The sequence below is a fragment of the Pelophylax lessonae genome (assembly GCF_965119305.1).
Source record: "Pelophylax lessonae genome assembly, chromosome: 4".
Classification (NCBI taxonomy): Eukaryota; Metazoa; Chordata; class Amphibia; order Anura; family Ranidae; genus Pelophylax; species Pelophylax lessonae.
The window spans coordinates 65,535,375-65,552,079 of NC_138771.1; the positions used below are offsets into that span (position 1 = coordinate 65,535,375).

Sequence of the window (16,705 nt, forward strand, 5' to 3'; positions counted from 1 at the left end):
CATTTTTGACACTTTTGGGGGTACCAGTGACATTACTGCAGTAATCAGTGCTATATATATGCACTGTTACTGTAAAAATGACACTGGCAGGGAAGGGGTTAATTTTATTGGAGAGGGAGGGGTTAATGTATGCCTGGTGCTTACTGACGTGTAGGGGGGAGGTGACTATGTGATTCATGGACAGATCGGATGTCCAGCTATGCTGAACAGTCCGATCTGTCACTCCCTGTCACTATGGAGATCCGCCCGCTGTGTTTACACACAGCGGGCGGATCTCCAGACTCGATCCCCGACGATCGGGTAAGAGCAGCGGCGATCGCCGCTGCTCCTCCCCTGGCCCGACTCCCGCTGTGAATGAAAACAGCGGGAGCGAGCCTCCGGCGGCGCGCAAGCGCCGCCCAGAAGGGGAGGAGTCCAGTCACGTTAATACTACGTGACTGGACGGGAACGAGCCACTCTGCCGCAGTACTATTACCGTGAGCGGTAGTAGAGTGGTTAATTGAGGCTTAACCACTTTGCGACCGTAGTTTTACTGCAGCAGGTTGGCTCTATTACGCGAAACGATGTACTTGTACATCGCTTAGTTTAATAGATAGTGGGGTCACGCACGTGCTGCTTGAGGCACGCACACACGCTTATTGGCCAGAGGGGAAGCCAATCAGCAGGTCCAGGCGCATGCGATGTCCACCGGCCCCCTGCGATCGCTCCCCATGGAGACAGAACGGCGGTCTGCCGATGTAAACAAGACAGATCACTGTTCTGTCAGAGATGACCACAGGGATCCTGTGTTCCTCCTATTAATTAACACAGGTCTCTGTGTTTATCCAGTGAGTGGATCCCCCATACAGTTAGAAAGCACTTCCTAGGAGCACACTTAACCCTTTCATCGCCCCCGGTGTTAACACCTTCCCTGCCATGTCATTCGTTTTAACACTGATTACTGTAGTAATGTTACTGGTCTCCTCAAAGTGTCAAAAGTGTCAGTTAGGTGTCCGATTTGTCTGCCACAATGTTGCAGTCCCGCTAAAAATCACAGATCCCCACCATTACTTGTAAAAATAAATAAATAAATAAAAATGACATAAATCTATTCCCTAGTTTGTAGACACGATAAATTTTGCGCAAACCAATCAATATACACTTATTGGGATTTTTTTTACCAAAAATTTGTGGCAGAATACATTTTGTCCTAAATTACTGAAAAAATTTGATTTGTACATTTTTTTTATTGGAAATGTTTTATAGCAGAAAGTAAAAAATATTGTTTTTTTTTTTTTAATTTTTGCTCTTTTTATGTTTATAGCGCAAAAACTAAAAGCTCTATTTGTGGGAAAAAAGGACATTCGTTTTTTTTTTTTTGGCTACAGCTTGGCAGGACTGCGCAATTGTCAGTTGAAGTAACGCAATGCTGTATCGCAAAAAAACGGCCTAGACATTAAGGGGGTAAAACCTTCCTGTCCTTAAGTGGTAAATTCATAGATCTGGTGTAACAGTCAAATACTATCAGTGCTCAGTTCCCTCTGAAAATACTAGTTGCTTAGCTGTGTTTGGCTTCAGTAATTCTGATTATTCATGTAACTGCATACCACTATGCATAAGAGGTGCAGTGGCACTGGCAGTGAGTACAGAGTTGGGTGTCGGTGCACTATTGGGGGAATTTGGGGCATGCAATGGAGGTTGGGAGTATTGAAACCAGGAGGGGTTGTTATCAAGGTGAAGTGCAGGGAGAGGAAGATGGGTGTCAGCTGCTGTTGTGATGTGTCCAGGTCTTGTTGCGTGCAAATGCACAGTAGGAATTTATGGTCCAAATGGCGTGATTAGTAGGATACATAAGAAAACCCTGATCTATCAAAACCTATTTTTTTTCTGTCGAGTAGGGAAGTCTAGACCAGGCCCTTAGCCTAAGAAATACTAAAGCTAAAGTATATTATTGAAAATTAGAGAGGACATGGCCTTTCAGAGATTTTTTTACTTGCATATGAGGGATAAATTAAAAGTGTATCTATAGCCGTAATTGTTTTTTTTTTTTTTTTAATGGAGTGTGAAAGGTTTAAAACTCATAAATTTTTAATTTGCTGTCTAGATCCCTGTTGGGTAGCTTTCCCTTCTTTATTTGTCCTGATGACTATTATTATTGAGACAGAAAGTGATGGGAAAATCAACATTTTACTGTTGTCACTGAAACAAGGGTAGAGGGTACATCTACTGATGGGGACACTAAGTCTAAGAGTGGAATTTCCCCAACCTTATAGATCATCCCTCTTAGGCCCCTTTCACACTTGCCGCTCCGTCGGCGGACTCTGTTTTTCTCAGCGGTTGCTATGTGCGGAGACAGAGCTGTCAGGTCCCCGCTCTTCTCTATGGGGGAATCGGATGAGAACGGACCGCCCTTCCATTCTCATCCGATCCCGTCCGATCCGATCTGCCAGATGGATGGAAAATAGGGTTTCCATCCATCCGGATTTGATGGACAGGATCAGATCGGATGTCAGCGGACATGTCTCCACTGACATCCGATGCCCCATAGAGATGCATGGGGCATCCGTTCAGATCCACCTGAAAAACTGACAGGTGGATCTGAACGGTTCACAAGTGTGAAAGGGGCTTTCCATTCATTATTCATATTTAGAGACAACAAGTGAAGGGAAATCTCCCCAATGGGACACAGATGGCAAAAATAAATGGACAAATGTGTAACCCTTCCCTATGCTATTCAAAACACTTTAGTCATCAGCACTATTTAAATGTAATAAGCAGAAAACCAGTAAAAGGCAGCACCTCATATTCTTGTTCAGTGAATAATATAACTAGAAGAGCATTTTGTCTAATGGTGGCCATAGATGGCTTCATAAATACAAATGATGCTTAACATTTAGAGCAAGGGTCTCCAAACTATGGCCCTCCAGCTGTTCAGGAATTTAAATTCCCATCATGCCTAGTCATGTCTGTGAATGTCACAGTTTTACATTGCCTCATGGGACATGTAGTTCTGCAACAGCTAGAGGGCCATAGTTTGGAGATCCATGATTTAGAGCATCACTTATTGTGACAATTCTGAACTGCTTGAAGTTGATAATGGTTTTCTTGGACAGTGAGAAGCTCCTATTATAGAACAGCTTGTTAGCAGGCCCAATCCCCTGTTATGAAGTAGTGAAAAAGAATAAAGTACCATGAATGTGTTGCAGTCAGCAGCAAACAAAGACCACTACATATACCTATTGACAGTCTTGAGCCGGCCAGAAATAGTTTGAATCTTGGCTGGTTCAGTAGGGATTCTAAACACATATGGGCAGCCTAAATGTACCAAATCAATTGTTGGCTCTTACATGTGATTATTGCTATCACCTTGTTCACCCAATGGGGATGACTCACCTCCCCAACCCCCTGCCCCCCCCCCCCCCCCCATAGCCAGGAGAACACAATGGCTCTCCGGGAGCAGGAAAGAAAATTTCTCCATCCATAGCTGACTTTTAGAGATATATTTGAATACGCACCTATTTTACTATTAGAGTACTATGGACTTCATATATAATTGCATGAGAAAAAAAAGTAACTGCAGGTTTCATATTGCAAAGAATTGGAATTTTCCCTTCAATGTTTATTAGACATCTAGCTGTTGGTGTGAGCAATACAAACAGTGCTTCCTTCACATTCACACTAGCAGAATAATCAGAATAATCTGATTTACATGAAAATAATTACAATATAAATGGCCTCCTCTTTACAGTACAATACAGTTTAATTATAAACTTTCCACCTGAGAAATAATAGGAGACTTTTTAGAGCCTAAGTGGCTCAGTAGACCAGTGAAAAATATTTAGTGTCTACGAATCTGCTAAGTATATTACACTTACTGATGTGTTCCCCAGATCTGATCTTGAGATGATGGAAAAATGTACAAAAAAATTATGTGCCCTATTTGCAAAAGGTTATTCCCTTCTGTGTATTAAAATGGTTAGAAAATTACAAAAACTTGTGTGCACAGACAGTAGGCAAGATCAAAGCCTGCATCATTTAAGTAATAGATTAAATGGCTGTAGATTTCCCAGGACAGAATTGCACAGGTGTCCTGGAAGACGGTGTCATCTTTGAATATCTTTAGCTTAGTGCTGGACTCCTAAATGACAAATTCTTCCTGCGCCTAGATTGAAAGAGGCTTTTTACTTTTAGGGGCAAACTTCATTTAAAGCTAGTTACAAGTAAGCCTTCAGTATGGGTGTCATCTAAATCCACAGGATTTTTTTGCAGAATCTTAAGAGCCCCCTTATATCCCATATCATAACCTCCAACAGTTCTATCATACATCCTTGGCCTGCTTATTGGTAATAAGGCAGATTGCATTTACTTTCATTTTCTTAATAAAAATTAATCTTAGGTCTAATTCAGTGTGAAGAAAGGAGAAATGTACACAGTTAGTATCTAATGGGCCACACTAGTTATGTTTGGACCTTTTGCTTATGTGGCCTATCTTTCACTATCCCAGCTGTTTTAGTTTCCTACTGTATATACTATAGACAATCACAGCTCTCAGCAACATAGTGACTTAATTTAATTGTTTTACACGACTTAAGATAAATTAAAGAGGTTGTAAACTCATTAAACATTTTTTCCCCAACCTGAAAGAGAAACACATTATGAGCTAGTATGCATCGAAATACTTACCTTAGAACGGCCGGGCCCACGATTACATCACTCCCGCGCAGGCGCGGGAGCCGACGGTCACGGCACGGGGCTCTGAAGGAACGGCACCAGCGGCCGTTCCTTCAGAGCGTATGCGCCAGTGATGTCACTGGCTGCATGTAAGGTAAATATCTCCTAAACGGTACATGTTTAGGAAATATTTACAGTACCTATAGGTAAGTCTTATCATAGGCTTACCTATAGGTAAAAGTTGCAGAGGAGGGTTTACTTCCTCTTTAAGTTATGATGATGTATAACCATAAAGAATATATCTTAAAGTTTTGCTTTTTTTTTTTTTTTTTTTTTATTCTTGATTCAGCAAATTTTGCAAAAATTGAGTCGTGTGTAAACTGTGTGCAGTGAAACAGAAAACTGCTCAGTTAGTGCCAGATAGTTTAATTATCAGCTACAGTAATTTGTTTTCCATTAAAAAAGAAGAGTTATATATTTTTCTTTTTTTAGAACAGCTATAGCATGTTAATTGAGCTTGTTGGCTTCTAGCAAACTCACCAACCTAAATGTGATAGGAGCTAATTTTGAATTTTTTTGCTGAAGGTACCCAGAGGTGAGGGGATTGGCTGATTTAAAAGAAACACATGTATACGTCAAATGTAACAAAATAAGATCAGCAGGGGGTAGAGACATCAAATATATATGTGTTGCTACAGAATCAGTGTACCAAGATCCTCCAAGAGCTTTACAAATTAAATAGAAGATTAGGCATGCCCTTACATTATAGAGCCATGGTGTGATGATAGCTACAGTGGCACCAGGTCCTGTGGGATGGGAGCAGAGGGGTGCACCTAGTTTCCATTTCCAGGAAGGGAAGAAACCACAGGGAAGCCAGATAGCACTGAATGAACTGAAAACACTGTAAAATGATGAATGTGCTAATAACTTTGTCATCAACTTCCTGGGAATGTTAGGGTATCACTTTTATATATAGGTTTGCTTTAAGGAACCTACAGCCATCAACAAGGCTTTCTCATGTTGTGCTTTTTATGGTCAGAAAAGGGAATTTTCCTTTGTGTGTAGACTTTGTTCAGGTATGGAAGAAAACCCTACTGAAACAGACTGAAGTATTCTTAGCCAATGACCATTGTTTTCTTTTCCAAGAGGCCAGTTCCATGAATGTCTACAAAGTGCTCCTCTCCATAGGCCAAGCATATGCATTTTCCCATTACATTGCATGTTTATGCAAGAATCTTAATTAACAAAGGTCATTCTGTGACTCTTTTGTCTGGGTGTTGGACCATAGATGCCTGTAGGTAGCTTTTGGCTAGATCAGGTGTCATTCCTGAAGACTATTTCCACCTGCAGACTACCAAAGACACTTGTGGCCAACTAACATCTAACTTGGGGGGGTGTAGTAATCAGCCATGTTAGATATTTTCACCTTATCACTGTTGTTCCCCCAATATTCAGACATACTCCTTAAGGTGATCAAAACATATACTGTATATGTACAGAAAAAGAGTTAGAAGATTATTGGTTGTTTAGCAAGAGTATGTATTTCCAACTGCCCTCTGTTATGTGTTGTCAGATTTACTGTTAACTAAGGTTACTAAATTTTCCAAAGAAGCCATATGTTATTGTATGCTGATTTGTATTTACTATGTTGCATGATTTTTTATTTTTTTTGTTTTTTTATTTCTTTTGTTTTGTTTTTAGTAATTGAGTCCAAAACTTTGCAAGGGGAAACTGGAGAACACAGCTTTGCCACAGCTGGAAGCTATATAATAGAAAACACAACAGTGGACTTTCAAAAAGGATCAGAGAGGGAAATTTTAAAAGTGCCAGGACCACTGCGTGCAGATTTTATCATTAAGGTAATTCAGGAGATGTTAGTATTATTCCTTTTTATCCAAGAAGATTATACTGGAGGATTGTGTTTAAATGATATACCAATACTTGTATGCCAACTACTGTAAAAAAAAAAAAATATGATGGCACATGTTTAGGAACTTATTTGTCGAAGGTACGCATATAAGGCAGACACTGTTTCCAACATTAACACTAGCTTTGCTTCCTTCTCCAGTGGAAAGCAACTTCCCTATGATTGTATTATTGACTATCTATCTATCTATCTATCTATCTATCTATCTATCTATCTATCTATCTATCTATCTATCTATCTATCTATCTATCTATCTATCTATCTATCGTCTATCTGTCTATTTATCTATCAAAGAAGAAAAGCAGAGGCACCGCAGGGATAACCAATAAGTTATAATAATTTATACATCCCCGCCGCGTCCCCCCAAACACATACTCGCACACACATACATAACTGTCTTGGGAAGTAGACTGGCTTGGCGCCTGATTCTAAGCCTGTAAAGCAGTGGTGCTGGTAAATAAACATGGTTACAGGTTACCTATGGTTGATGCATTTGTTAATATCCTCAGGCTGGGAAAACTTTGCTCATGTACACCTACATGAGCTGATGCACGTTGGATGCCAGCACTGGGTTTTATTCCCAGTCTAGCCTTTATTGTGTGCAAACATTAATCTCCATCAAAGTAAATTATAATGTGTTTTTTCAAAATTAGAGTTAAAATACAGCACAAAGGGTGCACAGTCCCCCAATGAGTGATTTTAATTCAAGGATGAAGTCAATGGTAATTCTTCGCTTCCTTACATTACCCTTTTCTTGGATTTTCCTACAAAAATGCGCAGTTTCTTTGCCATGTTTCCATAATCTTTTTTTACAACTTCTAATTAGGAGCTAAATTAAGTTTTCTGAGCAAAAAGCCTTCCAAAAATGTCTCTAGAGGTAGCATGAAAAGGACATATCTGGCAAACCTGTTTGGACCTGTATGCATGACCCTTAGTAAATTAAATCATTTTATATGCGTAATTCTTAATTACAACTTACTAGTCATTAAAAGAAAGCTCTTATTTTTCCGTCAGCTAAGAATCTTTTCCTATTGTTAATATCACTTCCAAGTTTTTTTATGGTTATTTTTTTTTATTTCATTGCTTGACATAGAAATATTGTTGAGGCACAAGCTATTTTTTGATGTTTAATAAAGAAACTATTTACCCAAAGTTCTTAGCCACAGGATATATACATCTAGTTTGATGACTAGGCTTAGGTCTAGTTACACTCATAACATGCTGAAGTACTGTGTGGTTGCTAGAATCAACATTTAGGCATGTGCTCTTAAACTAGATAGGTAATGTGGAATCTATGGTGGGATTTGTCATAAATGGGTAAGTCTGCTCACATATTGCTGCAGTAAAATATATATATTTACAAGAAAGATAAAAAAGGGAAAACAATCATAAAAAGTAATGTAGTAACACACTTTATTCTATAGACAATTCTGTTCGTGGGAGCCTGACCCGCAGAAAGGGGTCTGACTTGGCCCAGTTCTAACTTTTCCCCTTCCATTCCCCTTATAATTTCTTCCTTTTAGTCTTTCTCCTCTCTTGACCTGTATTCCTTTTTAAATTTCAGTTTTTACAATAGATGCCCCCCTTCTTTAAGTGGCATGGCTCTATGCTTCTATGACCAGTATAATTTAACTGACTACATTTATGGGTAAAGTTGATCCAGGGAATATCTGGTTGCCTCTTGGGGGATCAGGAAGGATTTTTTCCCCTGCTTGAGCAAATTGGATCAAGATTTGCTGGGTTTTTTTTCCCATTTATCGGTTGAACTGGACAGACTTGTGTCTTTTTTCAACCAGACTAACTATGTAACTATGACCACAAGCTTACTTTAGTGGAACACATGTTTCTGAACAGCATAAGTATATAGAACACTGTACCCTATATATTTTTGAAAACTCCTTTGGCATGTACGAAAAGCTATTACTCTGCTTATTGGGGAAGTGGATTTATGACCAACCTTTGTTTAAAATGATAAACAGTTGTCTGATTTAGGTCATTTTCCCACATAGGATTCATTTATCTGTACCAAAACAAATCTGTACTAATGTTGAGCATTCCAACGTTTGTATGGAAATTGTCTGGATATATATCCGTTGTAATCATATTTTTTTATGATCTGTTTAGTAAAAATAAATATATTAACATGGATTGCTTGTAGCTAATTTTTTTAAAATAGGTGCTGAGAAAAGTTTTGCCCTTAGCAAAATATCAGACTGCATTTGCCGGGACAGATTGATAAAAGCCATACTAAAATAGGTTGCTGTAGAAAAGATGTTTGGGATCCTAAATGAGGAATTGGAAACAGCAAAATATTTCTTGATGCTCATAGAACAAGTCTGATTCCCCGTTTAAAATGCAAGTACAGGTTACTAAAGGAAAGGGAAAATCTGAGATGCTTGATATAGACAGCACAGTTCCATTTATAGATTTTTTAATACCTAAAGCAGGGGTCCTCAAACTATGGCTCGCGGGCCGCATGCGGCCGCCAGGGTCCTGAACCCGGGACACGCTGGTCTCTCTGCATTGAAAGGGGGCATGGCATGCTGGTCTCTCTGCATTGAAAGTAGGCATGCTGTGGTCGCTCTGCATTGAAAGGGGGCACGCTGGTCTCTCGGCATTGAAAGGGGGCACGCTGGTCTCTCTGCATTGAAAGGGGGCACGGCACGCTGGTCTCTCTGCATTGAAAGGGGGTATGGCACACTGGTCTCTCTTCATTGAAAGGGGGCACGCTGGTCACTCTGCATTGAAAAGGGGGCACGCTGGTCACTCTGCATTGATGGGGGCACACTATACCTTGATTACTAAAGGCCCCTTTTACACTTTTGTGACCTCAAACTCACGCAAATTTTACAGCATTTTTTGCAGCAAAGAAATGCCTATTACATTTTTCTGTTTGCGCCCCCCCCCCCCCCCCAAAAAAAATTTTGAGCACCAGCCTCCACTATATAAATAAAACAATAAAAAATATGCGCATTGGAATTCGTTCATATTTTTAGTCTGGCCCCCATCAGTGTCTGAGGGACCGTGAACTGGCCCCCAGTTCAAAAAGTTTGAGGACCCCTGACTTAAAGAGTGCTATCAACCAAGAGTTGTATCTTAGTTTCATGTGTGTTGATGTGTTTTATCTTACCTTGTCTTATCTTAACATCATTTTGCATGTACAAACCCTTTAAAGTGTATCTAAACCCAAAATCAAAAATGTAATATATCTAACTGATGCTAATTTAAAGCCCTTAATTGCTAAACTAACAACAGAGCTACAACAGTTCTCTCGCTGCGAACTTTCATAACTAGGAAGATTAGCCACTGTCAAGATGATGATTCTTCCCTAAAATTCTGTATATCTTTAGGACCCACCCCATACCTTTCAAACCCAAATATTTTTGCTCCCTACCAGCTCTTCTTAGAAATTTCATATGGCACAATAAAAGGGCAAGGTGCCCTTACTCACTTCTCTTCAAAAATAAAAGGGTAGGAGGAACTGGTTTTGAAGATATTAAAGACTATTACTATGCATCTATACTAACACAGCTTAAGCACTGGTTTGTGCTTCCCTCTGATGTTATGTGGACAGATATTGAAGCCACCCCTGCACATACGTTGGACCTAAAAGCACTATTATTTGCCGATATGTGGTCACCCCAGCACGTTACACATTTTCCTCCCACTATAAAAGCAACCTTACAAACATGGAGATTATTCACACATATCTCTGTGTTCAACAAACATAATGTTGATGTCAGGACCTCTCTGTCTGCACTCAATATCCTTGTTCGCCATTTAAAGACCAAGCCCTGGCGCGAAGCTGGGATACACTGGGTAGAGGATCTTCTAACGTATACTAAACACAAATCCTTCTCAGACTTAACATCTTCTTATAACATTCCCTCTAACTACTCTCTATACATGTGTATCTTATGCTTTCTGAAATCATCCCCTAAACTTCCATTTCATGTACGATCCCAAGCTTGGCAGTATTATACTGTACAAGCCACGACTTGGAACCAAATGTATATCACTCTTTTATTCTCTCCTATAACACAAAAACATCTTTAAAAAATCCACACCTGTGCAATGCTGGGAGTCTGATCTACAATCTGTCTTTACTGACACTAAATGGCTTAAAGCAATACATTGCTCCTATAATACCTCACACTACATTAACTATTGGGAACTGAACCATAAAATTTTATCACGGTGGTATTACACCCCGTATAGACTGGCCAAGTTTTACCCCAATCAATGCCCCCAGTGCTGGAGAGATTGTGGCTAAGTGGGCAACTAATTACATATCCTATGGCACTGCAAAAGCCTAACCAGCTTTTGTCACCAAACATTCCATTTGATTTCAAAAGTGACAGGAGTTTTGTCCTCCCGTGACCCAGCCACTAGCACTGGTCAATATAGATATTGAGCGCTTTCCGACACATCACTGCACTATTGTCTCACATGTGTTACCTGCAGCAAAATCTCTAATTACTAAGATGTGGAGGTAAGATTTATCTCCTAATATGCTGGATATGCTGTTCGGTTGCCTCTGTTTGCTTTTTTTTCTTTCCCCCTATTATCAGTTGATATGTACTTAGTATGCTAGCGACCTAACCTTCTTCTACCACATTTTAATCTCATAGAATTCGGTAGATTATCTGTTAAAAGATATTGGTATTGTCCAGACGATCTATGTCTTGTCCTGATTTTACCCTTTGATGATGTGAAGTATTATCACTTTTACCACTTTGTTCTTCTGTTTTTCTTATACTCAATAAAAAAATTTTGACAAAAAAAAATTAAAATAAATATTGTGGCCTCAATCCAACAATCTTATACAGTATCTGACAAAAGTGAGTACACCCCTCACATTTAAAAAAAATGTATTATATCTTTTCCAGTGACAACACTGAAGAAATGACACTTTGCTACAAGTAAAGTAGTGAGTGTACAGCTTGTATAACAGTGTATATTTGCTGCCCCCCCAAAATAACTCAACACACAGATGCTAATGTCTAAACCACTAGTAACAAAAGTGAGTACACCCCTAAGTCAAAATGTCCAAATTGGGCCCAAAGTGTCAATATTTTGTGTGGCCACCATTATTTTCCAGCACTGCCTTAACCCTCTTGGGCATGGAGTTCACCAGAGCTTCAAAGGTTGCCATTGGAGTCCTCTTCCACTCCTCCATGACAACATCATGGAGCTGGTGGATGTAAGAGAACTTGCGCTCATCCATCTTCTGTTTGAGGATGCCCCACAGATGCTCAATAGGGTTTAGGTCTGGAGCCATGCTTGGCCAGTCAATCACCCTCAGCTTCTTCAGCAAGGCAGTGGTCATCTTGGAGGTGTTTTTGGGGTCATTATCATGTTGAATAACTGCACTGTGGCCCAGTCCCCAAAGGGAGGGGATCATGCTCTGCTTCAGTATGTCACAGTACATGTTGGCATTCATGGTTCCCCCAATGAACTGTAGCTCCCCTACTGGCAGCACTCATGCAGCCCCAGACAATGACACTCCCACCACCATGCTTGGCTGTAGGCAAGACACACTTGTCTTTTTACTCCTCACCTGGTTGCCAATACACACGCTTGACACCATCTGAACCAAATAAGTTTATCTTGGTCTCATCAGACCACAGGACATGGTTCCAATGATCCATGTCCTTAGTCTGCTTGCCTTCAGCAAACTGTTTGCGGGCTTTCTTGTGAATTAAGTTTAGAAGAGGCTTCTTCTGGGGTGACAGCCATGCAGACCAATATGATGTAGTGTGCGGCGTAATGTTTGAGCACTGACAGGCTGACCCCCCACCCCTTCAACTTCTGCATCCATGTATGGATATGACGCTGAGCAGGTGCACTGTGAGTTAAAACCTGTCCTGTTAAACTGCTGTATGGTCTTGGCCACCATGCTGCATCTCAGTTTTAAGGTCTTGGCAATCTTTTTATAGTCTACTCTAGGCCATCTTTATATAGAGCAACAATTGTTTTTCTTCAAATCCTCAGACAGTTCTTTTCCATGAGGTGCAATGTTGAACTTCCAGCAACCAGTATGAGAGAGTGAGAGCGATAACAGCAAATGTAACACACCTTCCCCCCATTCACACCTGAGACCTTGTAACACAAATCAGTCACATGACACCAGGGAGGGAAAATGGCTAATTGGGCCCAATTGCGACATTTTCACTTACTCACTTTTATTGCCAGCGGTTTAGATATTAAGGGCTGTGTGTTGCGCTATTTTGAGGGGACAGCAAATATACACTGTTATACAAGCTGTACACTCACTACTTTACATTGTAGCAAAGTGTCATTTCTTCAGTGTTGTCACATGAAAAGATATAATAAAATATTTACAAAAATTTGAGACGTGTACTAACTTTTGTGAGATACTGTATATATTAGGTGTCCGTGCTTAAAAGCATCCATGCTCAAATAACAAAAGTGCTCTTGTGCTATGCAATATTTCTTCCAAAATCCAAAATTCTTTGTACTCCACACTACATATTCCTCCACCTCCACACCAGATTCCCATAGCCCCCCTACTTCTGGCGTTCGTATAATGTTTTTATCCCGCTAAGGCCATCTCCACACCTTACTCCATTTTTCTCATATTATAAATATCATAGAGAAGAAACAAGAATGCCTCAATAGTGTAAAACCTTTTATTAAAATTAACCCAGTAAAAACACATAAATGCCCACATTAAAAGGTGCATCTGCTCTGCACACAGAAATTAACAGCACTGTTTCTCTTGGGATGCAAACTCCACTTACCCCTGTGCGAGCTTGACTGCCAATTACAGACTTCCAGCTTTACAATTGTCACTTTCTGTAGCTTCGCCCCAACACATTTCAAGTGCTGAGCCTTTTTGTTTCTTTTCTATGGTGTTTATGATAAGAGAAAAATGGTGTAGAGGTGGGCACGGATGTTGTAATTCCTGGGGAATAAAATAATATGACCCACCAGAAGTCAGGGGGTAATGGGAATCTAGTGAGTTCCCCGGTTTGATGGTGGAGGAGCTTGTAGTGTAGAGCACAGAGAACTTTGGCTTTTGGAAGAAATATTGCACAGCACAAGGGCACTTTTGTTATTTGAGCACAGACACTTTAAGCATGGACACTTTAATTTACATAACATTGTTGAATTGAGGTGTGTATATATATATATATATATATATATATATATATATATATATATATATATATATATATTTATGGAAATATATAGTGCTGTGTATATAATATATATATAGATATACAGTGCCTTGCAAAAGTATTCGGCCCCGTTGAACTTTTCGACCTTTTGCCACATTTCAGGCTTCAAACATAAAGATATAAAACTGTAATTTTTTGTGAAGAATCAAGAACAAGTGGGACACAATCATGAAGTGGAACAAAATTTATTGGATATTTCAAACTGGTAACAAATGAAAAACTGAAAAATTGGGCGTGCAAAATTATTCAGCCTCTTTACTTTCAGTGAAGAAAACCCTCTTCAGAAGTTCAGTGAGGATCTCTGAATGATCCAATGTTGACCTAAATGACTAATAATGATAAATAGAATCCACCTGTGTGTAATCAAGCCTCCGTATAAATGCACCTGCACTGTGATAGTCTCAGAGGTCCGTTTAAAGCGCAGAGAGCATCATGAAGAACAAGGAACACACTAGGCAGGTCCGTGATACTGTTGTGGAGAAGTTTAAAGCTGGATTTGGATACAAAAAGATTTCCCAAGCTTTAAACATCCCAAGGAGCACTCTGCAAGCGATAATATTGAAATGGAAGGAGTATCAGACCACTGCAAATCTACGAAGACCTGGCCGTCCATCTAAACTTTCAGCTCATACAAGGAGAAGACTGATCAGAGATGCAGCCAAGAGGCCCATGATCACTCTGGATGAACTGCAGAGATCTACAGCTGAGGTGGGAGACTCTGTCCATAGGACAACAATCAGTCGTATACTGCACAAATCTGGCCTTTATGGAAGAGTGGCAAGAAGAAAGCCATTTCTTAAAGATATCCATAAAAAGTGTCATTTAAAGTTTGCCACAAGCCACCTGGGAGACACACCAAACATGTCGAAGAAGGTGCTCTGGTCAGATGAAGCCAAAATCAAAATTTTGGCAACAATGCAAAACGTTATGTTTGGCGTAAAAGCAACACAGCTCGTCACCCTGAACACACCATCCCCACTGTCAAACATGGTGGTGGCAGCATCATGGTTTGGGCCTGCTTTTCTTCAGCAGGGACAGGGAAGATGGTTAAAATTGATGGGAAGATGGATGGAGCCAAATACAGGACCATTCTGGAAGAAAACTTGATGGAGTCTGAAAAAGACCTGAGACTGGGACGGAGATTTGTCATCCAACAAGACAATGATCCAAAACATAAAGCAAAATCTACAATGGAATGGTTCACAAATAAACATATCCTGGTGTTAGAATGGCTAAGTCAAAGTCCAGACCTGAATCCAATCGAGAATCTGTGGAAAGAACTGAAAACTGCTGTTCACAAACGCTCTCCATCCAACCTCACTGAGCTCGAGCTGTTTTGCAAGGAGGAATGGGCAAAAATTTCAGTCTCTCGATGTGCAAAACTGAGAGAGACATACCCCAAGCGACTTACAGCTGTAATCGCAGCTAAAGGTGGCGCTACAAAGTATTAACTTAAGAGGGCTGAATAATTTTGCACGCCCAATTTTTCAGTTTTTTATTTGTTAAAAAAGTTTGAAATATCCAATAAATTTCGTTCCACTTCATGATTGTGTCCCACTTGTTGTTGATTCTTCACAAAAAAATTACAGTTTTATATCTTTATGTTTGAAGCCTGAAATATGGCAAAAGGTCGCAAAGTTCAAGGGGGCCGAATACTTTCGCAAGGCACTGTATATGTGTGTGTGTGTGTGTGGTTATTGAATCAGGTGTTTGGATAGAGCAGTTGACACTTACTGATTTAATACGGTTTTACAAAAAGTTTTTTTTCTCTCTAGACAAGGTACGTCTCCCCCAAAGACAGTGTTGTGCAGTTTTTTTTCTACCAGCCCATTAGTCACCAGTGGAGACAGACAGACTTCTTTCCATGCACTGTAACCTGTGGAGGAGGTGAGTAACTGAGAAACATTTCTTTTTAAAATGACACATTATTTAAACAAATTCTATATATTTTTCACAAATGTATGTATAACATACATGACCATGTCATACCACTCCACCCCACTCAGGAACAACATTTTTGAAATGATGGAAACTTGTGATTATCTAAGCAGGGTGTGAAAATAATGTCTTCTTGACTGTGTGTGGTAATTTCATTTTATATTTAAATGTTCAACCTGCATTATCCAGGGGGTAGGTTCATTTAGAATGATTCATGAATGTAGATTGTGCTGTAGCTCCCTTTGACGTCAGTAGGATTTACAGAATTGCACAGAAGCTACTTGTTGTAATTAGATGGTTTGCTTAAGACATGACAGAGTACCAGATGATATACATATTATAGACACCCTTCCTATGGGCACTTGAGAGATATATGAGAGTTATGAAAATAAATTGCTTCATATAATCCTGGCTTTGTATGGAATGCAACTAGAAATATCTTTAGCTCTAATGTGATGGCGAGACTTGAACAGGAAATTTCAACAAAAACGTGTGCTGCTCTCAACAGCAGATCTAAGACGAGGGCCTCTGTCGCCCAAGGTGAAGGTGCCAAAGTGCATCCCACCCAGGGCTGAGACTGATGGAAGCTGCACATCCACATGTACAGTGACCAGGCCAGTGCAAGGAACAGAAATGACAATCTTTGGTTACCGTCCTACGAGTTACTACCTTTTAGTTTAAGGACAACCAAAAGGTTTTTTATGGTTAAAGCAGACTGTTTATGAAAAATGTTAGATCCACTTCTCTGCCAGCCCCCGCCATTCAAACAGAATTAGCAGTTAAAAAAAAAAAATGGAACAAAAAAGATTTAAAAATACTCACCTTGGCCTTGGGCGATGGCACTGTGCCTCATTGCTGACTCCTGGAACTCACTCCTGTAATAGGCTGGAATACATTCTCACAGGCTTTCGAGTACCCAGCTATCCCAGGAGGGTTTTAAAGTTTTATTTTCTGCTTATTTTCTGCTCATAAGGCTGGCAGAGAA

At 39.9% G+C, this 16,705-nt stretch overlaps 1 protein-coding gene across 1 annotated transcript in view; it reads left to right on the forward strand.

The window, feature by feature from the left end:
- ADAMTSL3 (ADAMTS like 3) overlaps positions 1 to 16,705 on the forward strand; it is a 730,739-nt gene that overhangs the window by 516,336 nt on the left and 197,698 nt on the right. Inside the window, exons 9-10 of the mRNA XM_082255626.1 lie at positions 6,352 to 6,509; positions 15,558 to 15,669. Of these exons, the coding sequence (XP_082111752.1) occupies positions 6,352 to 6,509; positions 15,558 to 15,669 (270 nt within the window). The remainder of the gene's footprint in view (positions 1 to 6,351; positions 6,510 to 15,557; positions 15,670 to 16,705) is intronic.